Source organism: Scyliorhinus canicula, chromosome 15 (genome assembly GCF_902713615.1).
Source record: "Scyliorhinus canicula chromosome 15, sScyCan1.1, whole genome shotgun sequence".
Classification (NCBI taxonomy): domain Eukaryota; kingdom Metazoa; phylum Chordata; class Chondrichthyes; order Carcharhiniformes; family Scyliorhinidae; genus Scyliorhinus; species Scyliorhinus canicula.
Window position 1 is genome coordinate 71,371,308 of NC_052160.1, and position 13,400 is coordinate 71,384,707.

The 13,400-nt window shown below is 48.5% G+C and overlaps 1 protein-coding gene across 1 annotated transcript in view; it reads left to right on the forward strand.

The window, feature by feature from the left end:
• The window catches only part of LOC119978797 (uncharacterized protein C16orf96), a 215,449-nt gene that overhangs the window by 166,060 nt on the left and 35,989 nt on the right, over positions 1–13,400 (forward strand). Inside the window, exon 17 of the mRNA XM_038820672.1 lies at positions 11,508–11,591. Within this exon, the coding sequence (XP_038676600.1) occupies positions 11,508–11,591 (84 nt within the window). The remainder of the gene's footprint in view (positions 1–11,507; positions 11,592–13,400) is intronic.

A 13,400-nucleotide genomic window follows, 5' to 3' on the forward strand; every position in this document is an offset into this window, starting at 1 on the left:
GATGTGCAAGTTAGGTGGTTTGGACATGATAAATTGCCCTTAGTGTCCAAAATTGCCCTTGGTGTTGGGTGGGGTTACTGTGTTATGGGGATAGGGTGGAGGTGTGGGGTTGGGTAAGGTGCTCTTTCCAGGAGCTGCTGCAGACTCAATGGGCCGAATGGCCTCCTTCTGCACTGTAAATTCTATGATCTATGATCTATGAACTCGACACAGGAGCGAGGGCCAACCTCATCAGTTTGTCAGATTTAAAAGAGCTGACAATTATACTGCCAAGTATTGAACAAAGCAGTACTGTTAAGAGACTACAACAAAATTAAATTATGATTCTAGGAGTATGCTAGCTCAATGTAAAATAGATCACGCCGGCTGACGCAGCCGATGATGTCGGCCGCCCATGCGCAGTTGGCGTCTTTTCCCTCAGGGGCGGCGGAGGGAAAAGAGTGCGTCCGTTAGCCCGCGATCGGTGGTACTACCATGCCAATCGGGCCCCCAGATACCCCAAATGGGCACCTGCCGCCCGTTTCACGACGGCAGCGAGCAGGTGTGTTTGCTGCCGTGTTGAAACGGGCATGAAGGCCCGGCCGCTCGGCCCATCGGCCTCGGAGAATCACCGCTCGCCGTAAAAAACGGCGAACGCCGATTCGTAGCGTGGGTCGGGCGTGGGGGGGGGGGGAGAATAGCGGGAGGACGTGAAAAATGTCGGGTGGCCCTCCCGCTATTCTCCCACCCGGCGTGGGGGGTGGAGAATCGCGCCCATAGTCTTTTGCGGTACATGATGTCCATCAGCTCTCCCCGAAAGACCCACACCTGTCACTAGCATCCCCCTCCGCGTCACTCCTCAGCCTGATGGGCGGCCTGGTCTTCAGGGTGTGCGGCAGCCCCTGCACACGGGGTGTCATTTCCAGCCTGCATAGATGCTGCTGCCTTCTCCAGTGTCTGACCGCCTGGGCTGCCACCAGCACCGTGAGAGCAGCTTCTGCGGGACTGACATAACCAGCCATATTGTTATATTTGAAAGGAATTTGAGAAAGAGAGAGACCGACAATCAGTTAGGGCTTCCACCCCGGGACCCTCAAATCCCCCAAGCCTCCCCCACCCTTATGTGTCTCGCCTTCTCTGAGTGCCATCCACCAAGCCAGTTGTGCTGGAGAACCCTGCTCTGCATATACACTCCCGCCCACATCAGGATCCTCTCATCCCCAGACCCCTGCCGGGAACATTAGGGAGACTGTGCTCAGGTGCCCTCCCCTGATCCACACACTTTTACCCAATGGTGAGGATATTCCCAGTGCTGGAGCCCAGCTCTCGTGTGTTTGATTGTTAGCTGCTGCCTCAATGGTGCTGATGCTTCTAGAGTTCAGGCTTCAAACTTTGATTGAAATGCAATTCAATAACCATTGTCTGAGACATGACATGTGTACCACGAGAATCCACTTGAGTAATAATTTATTGGCAAAAATGGTCAACATTAACAAAGATTCGAAAATAAACTATGTAACATTCCACATATCACACCAACCATTGATCAACAAGAAAACGTCACCATTGGTACCAATTCAAAGCTGTATCAGCTCATTTTCACCCAAAAAACCCAAACACACACAGTGGGATTCTCCGTGCCTGAGACTAAGTGTTGAAACCAGGGCCGGATTCATGGACTTCCACAACAGCAAAACTGCTAGTGCCGCAGCAGGACCGATTCAACGACTGTGGAGGGGCTAGCACCGTCAGTGTGCCACACGGAATCCAATGAGAAACAGTGTGGGATTGGCCGGGTTCATAGACCACAGAACTGGACCCCGAAAAAGAAACCACCCAATCGGCCGCGCGCCTGACCGTTAATGCCCAGACAAACATTTCCCAGCAGCCTACAAGGCCCTCCTGCCCTCCGATCGGCCCGCCTCCGACTCTGCACGCGAGTATCCCGACCGGCTGGACCACATTAGTTCCACGCCGTCGTGACTTTGGACAGTCAGGCATGGAGAATGGCGTAGTGGGCCTCTGGCAATTTCCCCAGGTAGGTGCTGGGCGGCGTGTACGCCATTTTTCGGGGCCCACTGAATCGGGGAACTGCCGCCGGTCCTGATTCCTTGCGGGAAAATGGATTTCTTCCCCCCCACCGGCAGGGAGCAGAGAATCCAGCCTCTTGACTTCCAATGTATTTGACCCGTGGTGACTTGCTAGTTACATGCAGCACTCACCAGACCAGCAAGAAAAGCATCTGCATGTCTTCAACATCTTCATCAGGTGGCTCATTTGGATCATTGCCATGCACCAGGTCCTGCAAAGTCACCTTGCTTCAAACCGGATTGCCTTCTAGACCAATGCGTTCCCCTGAGGCCGGTGTTCAAGGTTCCAGGTATCTAAGAATGAATTGTCCTTCTTTCAGGCTACAGAAAAGGAAAGAAACAGCAGCAATAGCTTCCAGGCATTTGCAGCCACCAGCAGGAGCAGGCAGCAAACACAAACAGTAGCACCACTTGAGAATATTTTGTTTATTAACAGTCAACAATACCTTTATAAAGGGCAGCACGGTGGCCTAGTGGTTAGCACAACCGCCTCACGGCGCTGAGGTCCCAGGTTCGATCCCGGCTCTGGGTCACTGTCCGTGTGGAGTTTGCACATTCTCCCCGTGTCTGCGTGGGTTTCGCCCCCACAACCCAAAAATGTGCAGAGTAGGTGGATTGGCCACGCTAAATTGCCCCTTAATTGGAAAAAATAATTGGGTAATCTAAATTTAAAAAAACAAAAAAAACAATACCTTTATACAAAAAAGATACAAACAAGCAAATGTGGTCCCTTTGTTCAAGAAGGGGAGTAGAGATAACCCCGGTAACTATAGGCTGGTGAGCCCTCACGTCTGTTGTGGGTAAAGTCTTGGAGAGGATTATAAGAGATACGATTTATAATCATCTAGATAGGAATAATATGATTAGGGATAGTCAGCATGGTTTTGTGAAGGGTAGGTCATGCCTCACAAACCTTATCGAGTTCTTTGAGAAGGTGACTGAACAGGTAGATGAGGGTAGAGCAGTTGATGTGGTGTATATGGATTTCAGTAAAGCATTTGATAAGGTTCCCCACGGTCGGCTATTGCAAAAAATACGGAGGCTGGGGATTGAGGGTGATTTGGAGATGTGGATCAGAAATTGGCTAGTTGAAAGAAGACAGAGGGTGGTGGTTGATGGGAAATGTTCAGAATGGAGTTCAGTTACGAGTGGCGTACTACAAGGATCTGTTCTGGGGCCGTTGCTGTTTGTCATTTTTATAAATGACCTAGAGGAGGGCACAGAAGGTTGGGTGAGTAAATTTGCAGACGACACTAAAGTCGGTGGAGTTGTAGACAGTGCGGAAGGATGTTGCAGGTTACAGAGGGACATAGATAAGCTGCAGAGCTGGGCTGAGAGGTGGCAAATGGAGTTTAATGTAGAGAAGTGTGAGGTGATTCACTTTGGAAAGAATAACAGGAATGCAGACTATTTGGCTAATGGTAAAATTCTTGGTAGTGTGGATGAACAGAGGGATCTCGGTGTCCATGTACATAGATCCCTGAAAGTTGCCACCCAGGTTGATAGGGTTGTGAAGAAGGCCTATGGTGTGTTGGCCTTTATTGGTAGAGGGATTGAGTTCCGGAGCCATGAGGTCATGTTGCAGCTGTACAAAACTCTAGTACGGCCGCATTTTGATATTGCGTACAGTTCTGGTCGCCTCATTATAGGAAGGACGTGGAAGCTTTGGAACGGGTGCAGAAGAGATTACCAGGATGTTGCCTGATATGGAGGGAAAATCTTATGAGGAAAGGCTGATGGACTTGAGGTTGTTTTCGTTAGAGAGAAGAAGGTTAAGAGGTGACTTAATAGAGGCATACAAAATGATCAGAGGATTAGATAGGGTGGACAGTGAGAGCCTTCTCCCGCGGATGGAGGTGGCTAGCACGAGGGGACATTGCCTTAAATTGAGGGGTAATAGATATAGGACAGAGGTCAGAGGTAGGTTTTTTACGCAAAGAGTGGTGAGGCCGTGGAATGCCCTACCTGCAACAGTAGTGAACTCGCCAACATTGAGGGCATTTAAAAGTTTATTGGATAAGCATATGGATGATAATGGCATAGTGTAGGTTAGATGGCCTTTAGTTTTTGACTTCCCATGTCGGTGCAACATCGTGGGCTGAAGGGCCTGTACTGCGCTGTATAGTTCTATGTTCTATGTTCTATAAACTACTGAATAGTCCATATATCACATTAACCATTAACCGACAAGGAGAAGGCACTGTGACATATACACAAGCACCGGTTCTCTACTGAACATCCGTACAAACACAACAGTGGATTTATACAAAGAAAAGCAAATACCTGTTAAACATTAAACAGTCAACAATGCAATGAAGCTACTAGCATCCAAATCAACTCGCCGCTCTCTCCCCCTCCTGCAGCTCCCAGCAACAGACTTATATCAGTGGAAAGTCGCTTGGGGTAGCGCAACAATACATCAGAACGTTACACTGACACAGAGCATGGTGGAAGAGAGAGAGAGCACCCCTTTTCAGACTCCAGGCCTCAGACAAAAAGGGCTGTAGCAAACACACGGCCTCCAGGCATGAAACAGTCAATAGTACAATGACTCTTCTCCGCCCCACCCAACCCCCTCACAACTCCAGAATTGGACCCGATCAGTGGAAAGCCACTCAGGGGTGGGCATAACAATACACTAGTCTCACTGACACAGAGCATAACTGAAGATTAGGACAGTACCCCCTCCACGCCCCAGCACTAGCAATAGGTTCCAGACTACAAGCCACTCAAGCAAAGAGACTGCAGCAGACAAACACATGACCTCCAGACATCAAACAGTGGACAGTCAACAGTACAATCACAAACTCACAACTTCTGGGCATGCAACGGCACAAGACTCACCTGAAATCTGCATGGCGTCCAGACATTAAACATTAAACAGTCACCAGCACAAAAAGCCACCAGTAATCTGCAAAGACATTTCTTTAAGACCTACAAGTTGTTCAATGGAATCAAGCAACCACCCTTCCCCTCCAGCAGGTCCCCTGACTTCCACCCTTAGTCCAGGCCACAGAAGTAAAAGAGGCAGTAGTAAGCAAACATACGGCTCCTAGACATTGAACATTGAACAGTCAGAAGTACAAGAAAGGCACCAGCAAGCTGCAAGAGCAGTTCTTCATAACTCCAGCAGGTTGCTCAGTTGAATTGGGCCACCACCCATCCCCTTCATCAGCACTAGCAGTAGCTCCTGTACTCCAGGCCACAGAAACAAATGAGGCGGCAGCAAAATGACACACAGCTTCCAGGTATCTGCAGCAGGATTCTGGTCATCCCGCCCCTCGCTCCCCCTCTGGCAGCAACACAGCAGACTCCCAAAGGCAGGAACAATCATTACCTGAAAGTCAGACTGACAGACAGCACAACAGAAGAGTGAAAGAGCACCACTTTCCCTTCAGGCTGGCAGTAGGCCTGCTTACATACACAGTGGGCTAAACAGCTGGCTTGTAAAGCAGAACAAGACCAGCAGCGTGGGTTCAATTCCCGTACCGGACTGCCCAAGCAGGCGCCGGAAGTGGCGACGAGGGACTTCTCACAATAACTTCATTTGAAGCCTACTGTGACAACAAGGCATTTTCATTTTTTTATTTCCTCCATTTGCCTTATTCCAGGTCACAGAAGCAGAAAGGGCAGCAACATACAAAAACTAGGCATTTTGCAGCCAAAAGCAGGAGCAAACAACAAACATACCCCGCAACAATTTGAGAGATGTGAAGTGTTGTCACAGCTACCAAGGCCAAATCCTCATTAACAATAGCCTTTAGCTGTAAAGCTCAGAAGCTGCTCACAGTCAAATTGAGTTTAAGTCACCCCTTCAGCATAGAACCAAGAGTTTGGCAGGACAAACAGGCAGCAGCTTTAGTTACCCAGTAGGGGGGGGGGGGGTGTATCCCTGGCCTGGAATGCTTCAGCCTCCCAACCAAGCCCTACCCCCTGAGGACTTTCACCCCACCCCACCCGAGCACTTTTTCAGCAGCTCCAGTGGCCCTGAGCTGCAGGCCTGAAAATGGAAATGTCTATTCATCTCCTCACTTCCCCTCAGAAACCATTGTGCCATTTTTTAAAAAGAATATTAAACGATGCACGCTCTATTTCTCATTGGGGAGCCAGTTAATTCCTGGGAGGCTGTTGCATTCGACTTCAGTCTGGCGAATGAGATGGAAGTGAATGCAAATGCGTTCAGGTTAATGATATGCTCACCATATTTGGACATGACCTGGAACTAGCAATCGGGAGTGGGCCAGTTAGATGGCAAACTGATTCGCGCCTGGTGCGAATCTTGGTTTTGGGCTTTCCTGCTACTTAACCAGAGGGCTCAGATCCATGCCGGGTGCAATAAGGTGCCTACTGAGTCCGGTTCACACTCGGATACAACTATTGGGATGGAGGTGAGGCTCTTCTTAAATACCTCCTGTGCCTCTCCTCTCCTGAATGTTCCCACCTGGATTTGCTGGGCCGGAATCGGGTGCCGGCATTTACCAATAACATGAAAGGGCTCAAAGACGGGAGAAGAAACCTAATCTTTATAATTTAATTAGATCAGCGTTTCTTTCAGATGTTAGCCCGGGACAACCAATCACCAAACCAATATTGTAGTCAACGACTACAATCATAACCCAAACATAATGTACTTAACACCCAATTTATGCCTGAAATTGTCATATTTCACCTCCCTGTACATTTTAATATCTGGGTGCAGCAAAATGATGGGGGTTTTTTTTAAAGAAGTTATCTAGCTCTTTTCCCAGGCTAGATAGAAATACATTTTATGGGATGTGCTCTTATGTAAAAGTATTTTGAACATTGCAGAGGCGGAACTTCTTCACTGATTCTCTGCTCTCAGGCTCGAACCTCAGTAAAATCTCCTGATGATGATGATGTTTCACTGCACTATAGATAACTTTGGAACCAAACTGCGCAATATTAGTTTATATTGTGCAGTCTCTGCTCAGCTTGAGTCCTTCTGATACCGTCCGGTGGGAGTGGGATACTGAGCAATAGCACAGGAGAAAGAACTGTCATTTTTCTTTTTATAACTTTCAAGTACCCAATTCATTTTTTCCAATTAAGGGGCAATTTAGCGTGGCCAATCCACCTACCCTGCACATCTTTGGGTTGTGGGGGCGAAACCCACGCAGACACGGGGAGAATGTGCAAACTCTACACGGACAGTGACCCAGAGCTGGGATCGAACCTGGGACCTCGGCGCCCTGAGGCAGCAGGGCTAACCCACTGCGCCACCGTGCTGCCCTCAGAACTGTCATTTTTTATATCACAGTTCGATATCATCATGTACAAATCTATTTTTCTCCACTTTGACACCATGTGTAAGGACAGAAGCACCTCTTCTGTTCTTCTGTGAGAGGCTTTATTATACTGGCTGGGCCATCATTGGCACAGGCTTTGATACCATTGATCCTTAAAAAGGACAAGGACCCAGCGGTGTACAAGTCATACAGACTCCTTAATACTGACGGCAAGATCCTGGCGAAGGCCCTGGCGAAGTAGAGGTAGTCGCGGAAGGTCAGAAGGGCTTTGTCAAGACCAGACAATTAATAACGAACATCAGGTGCCTGCTGAACATGATCATGACTCCATCTGGGGAGAGGCACCTTGATCATCTCCCTGCCCACAGAAAAGGCCTTCGACAGAGTCGTATGGAAGTACCTCACCGAGGTACTGGAACAGTTAGGGTTTGGACTAGGGTTCACCTCATGAACCTCATGCTCCCATGGCGGGCAAACAAACAAATGCCACCAGCTCTGGATACTTCTGGCTGCATGAGGCATGGATGCCCACTATCCCTGCTGCTGTTTGCTCTGCCAATTGAGCCAATGGCATTCGCTCTTAAACCACCAAAGGGGTGGAGAGGCATTCAAAAAGGAGACAGAGAGCATTGTGTCACTCTACATGGCTGACCTGCTCCTCTACCTTTAGAATCCCCTGGCCAGCATGGAAGGAATAATGGAACTCCTCAGGAAGTTTGGTGCCTTCTCAGGTTACAGCGGAGCAGAGCTGGGGAGACTGCCGTTCAAGCTGGCCCAGACCAAATTCCAATACCTAGGGATCCAAATAGCCCACAGAAGGGCATGGATCCACAAATGGAACCGATGAGTCTGGTGGAGTAGGTAAAAAGGAAACGCAAAGGTGGGACTTGCTCCCGCTCTCCCTAGAGGGGAAACTGCAGATGATCAAGATGGACGTAGTGCCTAGGTTCCTCTTCCTGTTCAAATCTTTCCCGATCTTCTTCCCCATAGCCTTTTACACCAAAGTTGACAAATTATCATGTTGTTGGTATGGCGGGGGTTTGGGGGGGGGGGGGGGGGGGGGGGGGGCAAGGATTAGGAAGAAGGTCTTTCAAAAAAAGATGAATGTGGGAGGCCTGGCCCTCCCGCACCTTCAGTTCTACCACTAGGCAGCCAGTGCAGAAAGGGTACGGGGATGGGTCAAGGAACCAGGAGCAGAATGGAGAAGAGTTCCTACACAGGAACTTCCTACCAGAGCTCTGGCCATGACTGCACTTACCATCCTCCCGAGTCAGATGCTCAAAAAACCCAGTGGTAGTCGCCATGCTGAGAACATGGGAGCCAACTGTGACACCACTTCAGTCTGACCAAGATGTCCACTATGCAAAAAAAATCACAAGATCATCTCCGCAACAATGGACACCTCCTTTAAAAGGTGGAGACAGGACAAAGGGAAAACCAATAAAGTCGGGAAAAGGAGAGCGGGGAAACACCAGAGCAGAGAGCGAAACAAGGAGGGGGAGAGAAGAATAGGATGGGAGAGGGTGGAAGTCAGGAGCGTAGGGGGCTGGGGAAGGAAACACAGGGCAGGTAGGAGGCAACTGGAAGGGCCAAAGAACAATAAGCGAAAACAACCACAGCAGCAACGCACCCAGCGGTCACGGCCTTACCCATCACACCACCCCCACCCCCCAGCATAGCCCAGTGCCAGGAGGCAACCAAAACAGGGGACAAGTCCGCATAGCAATACGGGCTGACCACCCCCTCCCCCAAAACTAGATAAAAGCTCCCTCTCAGGGGAGCGCAGACATCTATCAGCCCCACATGACCCCAAGGGCATACTGAGGACTGATGGAACCATCAATTCAGCGAACACGTGTAGTTGGATCTGAACAGAGGCTTTAATACACTTACAATAGAGCCAGCCTATTCGTCGTTGAACTTCAGGTGAACTGGCAGGCTGGCTCTAAGGCACTGATCTTTATACATCGGTCCCAGGGGGAGGAGTCCTGGGCGGAGCCAAGGGAGGAGTCCAGTACAAACTCTCGCGTACTCCCAGAGCGACTCCCCCTGGTGGTCGGATAGTGCAACTGCATTTACAGTGGGTAGATAATGAACATATATACATGGAATGATATTGGCAACTATATATAGTGTGAATCACATTCACCACAAGGCCACCTGTATGGCCCAGCTGGCAATCAGTTGCCATTGTTTCAGTAAATCTTTTCTTTTTTCTTTAGTATCTTTCTCTATGTATGATAATTGAAACTACAGTTGTCGTAATTGGTGTTGATACGTGTTGGTTCTGTCTTACTCTGTAACTTTTTTTACAAAATGTTAAAAATCCAATTTTTTAAAAATTCAAAAAATAAGGTTTAACACCATTCAGGACAAAGCAGCCACTTGATTGCTTCCCCTTCCACAAACATTCACTCCCTCCACCACCGACGCACAGTAGCACCATGTGTACCATCTACAAGATGCACAGCAGGAACTCACCAAGATTCCTTTGACAGCACCTTCCAAACCCATGACCACTACCATCCAGAAGGACAAGAGCGGCAGATACCTGGGAACCCCACCACCTGGAGGTTCCCCTCCAAGTAACTCACCACCCTGACTTGGAAATATATCGCTGTTCCTTCACTGTCACTGGGGCAACATCCTGGAACTCCCAACAGCACTGTGGGTGTACATACACCACATGGACTGCAGTGGTTCAAGAAGGCAGCTCAACACCACCTTATCAAGGCCAATAGGGATGGGCAATAAATGCTGGCCCAGCCAGCAACACTCGCATCCTATGAGTGAATTTTAAAAACAGAAACACCCCTGGATCGCACACTCTCATATCCACATACACCTGCCATATACTCACACACACTGACATGTACCCCACACTCACTCACATGGACGCCACAATCACTGAAACACACCCCATTCTCACACACCACACATTTACTCACTGCCACACACCCCACACTCATACACAAACACTCCACTCAGTCACACACACCCACGCACCCCACACTCACTCACACACCTCAAACTTAGATCAACTCTGCACACACACACACACCCACGCACTCCACACTCGCTCACACACACTCACACACACCCCACATGCACTCAAACACAACCACACTCACTCACACACACCCACACTCACTCACACACACTTCACACTCACTCACGCACACCCCACACTCACTCACACACACTTCACACTCACTCACTGACACACACCCCACACTCATACCCCACATTCACTCACACCCTCATACTCACTCACGCGCACCCCACACTCACTCACACACACAGACACCTCACACTCACACACACTTCACACACTCACTCATTCACTCACTTGCACACATTTCACACTCACTCACTCACACACACCCCACACTCACATACCCCACATTCACTCACACACCCACACTCACTCACACACACCCATACTCACTCACACACACCCCACACTCACACACACTCACTCACGCACACTTCACACTCTCACTGACACACACCCCACACTCACTCACACATCCACACTTACTCACACACACCCACACTCACTCACACACACCCACACTCACTCACGCACACCCACACTCACTCACACACACCCACACTCACTCACGCACACCCCACACTCACACACTCACTCACGCACACTTCACACCCTCTCACTGGCACACGCCCCACACTCACATACCCCATATTCACTCACACATCCACACTCACTCACACACACCCCAGACTCACTCTTAAACACTCACTCAAAACGAATTCACACAAAAACCCCACCTCTCCCACACTCTCGTATACACACGCACTGAACCTCCATTTCCTGCAAAAGCACACACACCCATAAACACGTTAGAATACATTTTTATCTTTAAATTAGTTGGTTGCTTATTTCTATTCTTTTCACACACTGTTAAAGTGAATATGATAATGCATTGGCTATACCATGTCCACATATCAAAGTAATCTGAGACTGGATTTTTTAACAAGAATAGTATTATAATAATATTAATCTGCTTTTGTGTAAGATTTTAAACTTTATTTAAATAGGGTATGTCTGTTCAATGGTGTCCAATATCATCAAAAAGGACTTCTAGGTTATGTGTTTGTTATTTAGAACATTTTGTAATTTGATATATTTTTGGTTGCTATTTTCCAGGTATGCCACCTCGCAATGTTGATGTATGCCATACACAGCAGAAGCCTTTGCCGCAAGATCTCTCAAACGTGTGTCGATGCCTGGGTGAGTCTTTTCTGATAAATGTAGAGGAGGATTTTGCACGGGAGACAGCTAAACAGAGTGCACGGGTAGACAACCGTGGAACACAGATTTCAATCCGGTCTGGTTAATCTACTGAATTGGCTTTGAAGGTTTGAGGTAGAATCTTCGTGGAATCCAGTGGTGGGATCGGAAGTCGGAGTGACTTCTGCTGGAGAGCAGGGCAGCTGAACACACAAGATCTTGCACTGTCCAGCTTGTGAGTTATGTATCTGCTTGGAGCATGCCGAATACCCTGGTGGGATGGGCAGGACGTCGCTCACCCTGTTGTCACCTCATACGCTCCAAAGTTCCGGAGCCATATGGAAATGGAATCTGAACGGAGATGTTCACTCTCTGCTAACCAGAACCTCTGGATCACATTTACAAAAATGTCCAGGAGAATCAAGGCAGCTTTGTCATCAGGGGAAGATTGTATCTTGCTAATTTAATAGAATTTTTTGAGGAAATAACAAGGAGGGTTGATGAGGGTAGTGCAGTGGATGTTACCTATGTAGATTTCAGTCAGACATTTTACAAGGTCCCTCATGGCATACTGGTCATAAAAGTAAGAACTGATGGGATACACGGGAAGGTGGCAGGTTAGATCCTAAATTGGCTCAATGACAGGAGACAAAGTGTAATGGTCGATGGATAGTTTTGCGATGCTCCACAGGATTCAGTGCTTGGGATCTTGCTGTTTGTTGTACATATTAATGATTTGGACTTAAATGTGGGAGGCTTGATTGGGAAATTTGCAGATGACACAAACATTGGCCATGCAGTTAATAGTGGACAGGATAGCTGGTATACTCAATACACGTGAAGATATTGAAAGGGGTTGAGGAAGAGCAATACCTTAGAACATAGAACATAGAACAGTACAGCACAGAACAGGCCCTTCGGCCCTCAATGTTGTGCCGAGCCATGATCACATTACTCAAACCCACATATCCACCCTATACCCATAACCCAACAACCCCCCCCCCCTTAACCTTACATTTATTAGGGACACTACGGGCAATTTAGCATGGCCAATCCACCTAACCCGCACATCTTTGGACTGTGGGAGGAAACCGGAGCACCCGGAGGAAACCCACGCACACAGGGGGAGGATGTGCAGACTCCACACAGACAGTGACCCAGCCGGGAATCGAACCTGGGACCCTGGAGCTGTGAAGCATTTATGCTAACCACCATGCTACCCTGCTGCCGCACCTTGTAGTGCATGTCCACAGTACCTTAAGGTGGCAGGACAGGTGGCCAAGAAGGCATATGGAATGCTCTCCTTTAATGGGTGAGGTATTGACAAAAGCAGGGATATAATGTTGGAGCTGTATAAAACATTGGTTAGGCCACAGCTGGTGTATTGTGTACCGTTCTGGTCACCACATTACAGGAAGGACAAAATGGCTCTGGAGAGAGAATGCAGAGGAGATTTACAAGAATGTTGCCGGGGCTTGGAATTGCAGCTATGAAGAGAGGTTGGACAGGCTCGGGTTGTTTTCCTTAGAACAGAGGAGGCTAAGGGGTGACCTCATTGAGGTATAAAATCATGAGAGGCCTAGACAGGGTAGATAGGAAACACTTGTTTCCTCTGGCTGGGGGGCAGGGGAGGGGTCACTTACCAGGGGGCATAGATTTAAGATGATTAGTAGAAGGATTAGACGGGACAAGAGGAAATACCATTTCACTAGAGGGTGGTGGGAGTCTGGAATTCACTGCCTATGCTGGTGGGTGAGGCTGAAATGCTTGATTCATTTAAAAGGTACCTGGACCTGTATCTGAAGTGCT